Source organism: Diplotaxodon limnothrissa, linkage group LG11 (assembly GCF_057381915.1).
Source record: "Diplotaxodon limnothrissa isolate DT_005_m linkage group LG11, D_limnothrissa_male_GT1.1, whole genome shotgun sequence".
NCBI lineage: Eukaryota > Metazoa > Chordata > Actinopteri > Cichliformes > Cichlidae > Diplotaxodon > Diplotaxodon limnothrissa.
This window is the reverse complement of record NC_140606.1, coordinates 24352381-24358396: the sequence shown is the minus strand read 5'-3', so window position 1 is coordinate 24358396 and position 6016 is coordinate 24352381. Positions and strand designations below refer to the sequence as shown.

Genomic DNA, 6016 nt, shown 5'->3' with positions numbered 1-6016 from the left:
CCCTGAATCTATCAAAACGGAGAGAACATGACCTTTGGTGTTGACCGTGAGCTGGGCAGACAGCATTAACCGTGGAGGAGATTTGTCTTGGCTGAGACCGCCCACCAGCACTCCTACCGTCACTGGTGGGCGCGACCTTTTGCTCGAGATGGGCAAGAGGCGACCACATGTCCCTTGTGGCCGCAATAGAGGCACTCACCGGCAGAGATACGGCGCTGGCGTTCCGCGGCGGAGAGATGCGAGCCTCCAATCTGCATGGGTTGCTCTCCTCCGTCTGCGCTCTCTGCCTGCCGGGAAGAGCTGGGCTCCGAGGTGGAGCCAGCCCTCCACTGCCCCGTGGCCTCCTGGGAATTGTAGTGCCGTGGCAGACGACGAGCTCGCAGCCGGTCATCCACCTTAATACATAAAGCCATTAACTCGGTAAGAGAGTCGGGGAGATCTCGCATAATGAGTTCATCTTTCACCTCCTCACGAACATTATTGAGCAGTGCACTCCGTAAGGCCTCCGGGCCCCAGCCTGTCTCTTCAGCCAAAATCCAAAAATCAATAGAATAGTCAGACATGCTCCGCTTCCCTTGTTTGTAGTTCAGCAGACGAAGCGCGGCGACTTCAGCGCCTGAGCCCTTATTGAACACAGTCTGGAATTTAGACAGGAAATCAGCATAGGCAATCCCAGGATCCGAGCTAAGCACGACCTGAGCCCACTTTAAAGCCCGGTCCCGCAGCAACTGGACAAAAAAGGTTATTTTGGCACCGTCGTTGTTATGGAAGCGCCGCTGCTCACGGAACACAAGAGTACATTGAGCCAGAAAACCAGCACACTTGTCCGACTCACCCGTAAAAGGTTCCGGCGTGGGCAGGGGTCCGTCCGAGGGTGGCAGAGGTGCCGGAGGTGTGCTCGCAGCGGCAGGCGCAGGCTCCTGGGGGGCGGGAGCCGCCGGCCGGGGATCACTCTCCAGAGGTGTTAAGCGAGCGACCGCCTGCGTAAGCGCCGCCATTTCGTGGTGGAGCCGCTCGAGCATTTGCTCGTGTCGAGCCAGAGCAGCTCCCTGAGCGATGAGTGCCTGAGCGACAGGGTCCTGAGCGGCTGGGTCCCGACCTGCTGAGTCCATGATGGCTGGATCGTTCTGTCAGGTTTCAGTTAACGGACTCAGGCGCAGACCGGGACTCCTTACAGGATTTACAGATTTATTTCACACAACGACACCAGGTGATGCTATTTACAAAGTGCTGGAGGGAGGGGAGGGGGGTCCAGGGTTCCGGGGTATGTGAGGGAAAAGACGGGGATCTGACGTCCTCCAAAGGCTCTCTCTCTTCACTCCCTACACTGGGGAAACACCAACCACACACTCGTCCACGGGATGACAGGCAGGCAGGGAAAGGTCCGGGATAGATCTGTACACAGAGATAATAGTTAGAGGCGAACAGACGGAACGAACTCATAGATCCTTATTTGCAATCTACTGAGCGACTGACGCTGATAACTCAACGATCCAGCGACGAGTGACACAGTGCTGCTGTCTTAAATCGGCCTTGTGATTATCCCGATCGGCAGCAGGTGCGTGGGCCAGGGGCGGGAGCCCGTAATGAGCATCGCCCCGGCAGGAGAGAGAGCAAGAGAGAGAGAGAGAGAGAGAGAGAGAAAGAGAGAAACATGTTGCCTAATACAGAATCAGCTGGTGAGGCACAGGGACCATGACATATACAAAGGAATCCTTTGAAAGAGTTCTGTTGGAGATATTAAAACCAGTAGGATTTGTTATTATATCATGCTCCACTGTCAGTGCATAAAAGTCTGGGCATAGGGAAAAAGTGACCCTTAAGTGCTTATTGAAGTGAAACAGTTCAGGTCTGCGAGGCTACAGAAACAACCACAAAAAACTATTTAAGAAATAAAATAATCCTATTTTCAAACATTCCTATGAAATTTTCCTCATTTGCTAAAAAGAAAGCCATCCCTTTTCACTATTCTGCTCATTACTGTCATCAAATATTGGCAGGATTGAAATTAACTTTTCCCAGTATTACAAAAAAAATTGTAATAAGTTACTAGCAATTAAAATATAGATTAATACAATGATACAAAAGAGTAATCTATTTATGTGCATGATTTATATCAAGATATTTCTAAAAAAATAAGCCATCTCTATTCAAACAAATCACCAACCCCAACGAGCCACACAAGAGATTGGCTCTTTGCTGACCAATAGGAGTGCTCAGAGAGCTGGGCAGCTCTCCTGTGGATATAAATGAGAGCTCCAGGTGAAGTCCTCTCATCTCCAGAATCACTCAGCAACCATGAGGTCTCTGATCTTTGTTCTGCTCATTGGAGCTGCTTGTGAGTGTGAAGTTTTATCTGAGCAGATTGTCTTCCTCTCTGACTGGCAGATGTTTTTCTTATTAGACTAAAACTTCATCCAACATAACTTTAGCTGCTCATGGCTGCAGCTTCACAATGATTCTAATCAAATACAATGTACTTTGGGCTGGAAATCAAACAGCATAGATGTTTCACTCCTGATGTAAAAGTGTAGGAGTAAACAGTTTGTTTACACTTGTGTTTTCAGTTGCCCTGGATGACGACAAGATCGTCGGAGGGTTTGAGTGCACACCTTACTCTGAACCCCATCAGGTGTCTCTGAACTCTGGCTATCACTTCTGTGGTGGCTCCCTGATCAATCAGAACTGGATTGTGTCTGCTGCTCACTGCTACGAGTCGTAAGTATATTTCAGTAAGATTTTAAATCTTATTTAAGGGAGTGATCCACAATTAATATTTGTTGGTAGTTTCTGAGTGTTTGAATCTATTCTTTCTGTTTTTCAAATGTTTTCAGTCGTATTCAGGTGCGTCTGGGAGAGCACGACATTTCGGTCAATGAGGGAACTGAGCAGTTCATCGACTCCTCCCGTGTCATCCGCCATCCACAGTATGATTCCTGGAATCTTGACAATGACATCATGCTGATCCAGCTGAGCCAGCCTGCCTCCCTCAACAGTTATGTGCAGCCTGTGGCTCTGCCCAGGAGCTGTGCTCCTGCTGGCACCATGTGCACAGTCTCTGGATGGGGCAACACCATGAGCTCTAGTGAGTAACTTCTGCACGTTAGCAGTTTAAAGTTAAAAATGTTTCATGACATTTGGTTCCATCAGCATGAATCGTTGTTCATCCATACTCTGTTTCAAACATTGCAGCTGCTGATCAGGACAGGCTGCAGTGCCTGAACATCCCCATCCTGTCCTACAGTGACTGTAATAACTCCTACCCTGGCATGATCACTGACTCCATGTTCTGTGCTGGATACCTGGAGGGAGGCAAGGACTCTTGCCAGGTATGTAATAAGTCAAACCTGCAACTGTCCCCTTCTCGAATAGTAAAGCTTTCTTAAAATGCCACAAGAGTGGATGTATCCCACAATGACAACAACACATTTAATTTATATTTAATTAGATTAAAATAATTATTTCTTGACATCCATCTTTGTTTTCTTTACTTTTATTTTCAGGGTGACTCTGGTGGTCCTGTTGTGTGCAACGGTGAGCTGCAGGGTATTGTGTCCTGGGGCTATGGATGTGCTGAGAGGGACCACCCCGGTGTCTATACCAAGGTAAAGCTAGATAAGTTCTTGAATGTAAATAGTTATCTTAAACTAAGTTCTCATTGTAGAACGTTCATCATCCCATCATCCTCTTTTCAATAACAAACCTTGATCTGTTTCCATTCACAGGTCTGCATCTTCAATGACTGGATTCAGCAAACCATGGCCAGCTATTAAGTCTGATCCTTCAACTTCTTTCCGACTCTGCTGCAATTCTTCTATCATTTTAACTCCATTGTTGTTGTCGAGTTCTAAACAACTTGCAGTCAGAAGCCACCTAAATCAATAAAGTTATTCACCTTGACTTCCATTTTTTGCCTTCTGTTTTCCTACAAAACTGTTTTTTGATATTTAAAATAGTAAAACAAACATTTTACAATCATATCCTGGAATTTAGGAAGTAGGAGAAAGGCAGTTACTTTGTACATAAATCATCTGAACTGCTGAAATCTTCTCTCTACTTCAATTTGCCACTGCTGCTGCTGTTTAGAAAGGGATTGATACATGCCCAATAATCTGGGACTGGTAATAACAAATTACATATTTATATATTGTTTGCTATACAACAGTCTATGTATCCTTAAATAGAATTTTGAGCTAATTTTGATCAGTGACTGTCTCTGAGTTTTTTTATTTGGTAAGTTCATGTAATCTGCTTCAAACCTTTTCTGTGGACATAAGTACGACTGAATCTGAGGCCATCTGGATATAGGGTGGGCTCCTTTTAAGGGTCTTTTTACTCCTTTCTAACATGCAATGGCAATTGATTGGCAGAGCCTGTTACCACTGTCGCAAGACATCATCATCAGTCACTCTTATGGTGTAACTTTACACGTGGCCAGAGTTCAGAATTAAGACAGAAACCAGCTGTAGTGCATGTACATTCTAGCGAGCACTGCACAGTAATTTATAACAATAGCATCTTATTTAAAACAGTAAACCTACTATTAAACATATTCCTAATACCTAAACAGCACCTTTTCAAAGCTAGGTTAAGAAACTTTATGCAAAAGTATCCCTGCATTAATTCAATTGTTATTTTTATCATTGTGTATATTTCCAGTTTTTATCTGTTGTACAGTGTCCTTGGGTGCTTTGAAAGGCGCTATTTAAATAAAATGTATTATTATTATTATTATTATTATCTGCTGAAGTAATTATCCATGTGAGGGATAAATCAATATAATCCCTAACCCTATGGTGTCAGAATGTGTGATTTCTGGCTTTTAAAAAATGTTTCCACTGTACTTTTTTTTTGGACATCACACAGTACACGACATGATTATAAGTCAAAAAGAAATATATATAGTCATACTGCCTCTGTTTTCTAGATAACTTTGATGGATTTCTTTTCAGGATATATTTTCATCTTTAAAATGATAACGAATTATTTTAGTAAGAACCTTTTAAAAAAACGAAATTAAACTTGCAAACAGTCTGTCAGCTTCATAAAAGAACCTCAGTTCAGTTTTTTCATGGGGCAAAAAACACATTCCCAGAAAAGTCACAAAGACAAAATGTATAATGAAAGCTGTCATGGCGTTTTTATCTTTGAAAGAAAAAAACAACAAAAGCCAACAAAAAATCAAAACAAAACAAAACAAAAGTAATTAAAGTAATCTAAAACCAAACAGGCCTAATATATAAAAAAAAATAAGTCCCTAAAGTCTGTATGTTAACATAAGATGTTCTATAAATCTAACAAGAAAAAACAGCACACAATTAAAAATAATATGATGTTCTTTCTTTAAAATTTAAAAATATATATAAATATAAACCTACTGTACAGCAAGTCACTACTTCTGTATCAATTTCTTTATCAGCTCACCTGGAGTTGCCGATTGTCTGGATATTTTTCACACTGTGGTATTTCATTATTTACTTTAAAGTGAGGTATTTCACACCCACAAAGAATAATTTATACATATAATATTAACTATCAACTTATTTTTTGCTCATGGCAGCCTCAATGTCCATTTGTGACTTTAGTTTCTAGGTCATAGGTGCTGAGAAGTACACAGCTGTGAGATACCGTGTTCCATTCATCCATTTCTCCTCCTTATCCAGCCACAAATATCTAAATATAGAGGTTATATTTACCTCTATAACCTGACCAAACACATGCACACAAATTTCTGAGAACACAAGATAACTTTTTATTTCATGTTTTTTTTCTAAACCAAAATCTAAGTGTATAAGTGTGTTTTGGTACATTGGAAAGCCACACGAGTACAATATACATATTATTAGGATTTTTTCTATTTAGGTGCATGATTTATATCAAGATTTTAAAAAGAAAGCTATTCCTATGTTAATCTGGTCTCCAACCCAACGACCCACCAAAGAGATTGGCTCCTCGCTAACCAATAGGATTGCCCAGAGAGCTGGGCAGCTCTCTCTGTGGATATAAATTAGAGCTC

The 6016-nt window shown here is 42.3% G+C and overlaps 1 protein-coding gene across 1 annotated transcript; it reads left to right on the top strand.

Moving 5' to 3' along the window:
- The first annotated feature begins 2259 nt into the window (after positions 1–2259).
- LOC146622795 (trypsin-2) lies at positions 2260–3900 on the top strand. The gene is made up of 6 exons (XM_085366408.1): positions 2260–2338; positions 2568–2718; positions 2835–3085; positions 3193–3329; positions 3504–3605; positions 3726–3900. The coding sequence occupies exons 1-6, from the start codon at positions 2299–2301 to the stop codon at positions 3771–3773; spliced, it is 729 nt and encodes a 242-aa protein (XP_085222534.1). The 5' UTR covers positions 2260–2298; the 3' UTR covers positions 3774–3900.
- The last annotated feature ends 2116 nt before the right edge of the window (positions 3901–6016 follow it).

What these genes read in the sequence shown, in the direction of transcription:
- LOC146622795 (XM_085366408.1), top strand. Translation starts at nt 2,299, where the DNA reads ATGAGGTCTCTGATCTTTGTTCTGCTCATTGGAGCTGCTT. An exon ending in TCTGCTCATTGGAGCTGCTT is followed by an intron (nt 2,339 to 2,567) that starts GTGAGTGTGAAG and finishes TTGTGTTTTCAG; the next exon opens with TTGCCCTGGATGACGACAAG. An exon ending in GGGCAACACCATGAGCTCTA is followed by an intron (nt 3,086 to 3,192) that starts GTGAGTAACTTC and finishes CAAACATTGCAG; the next exon opens with CTGCTGATCAGGACAGGCTG.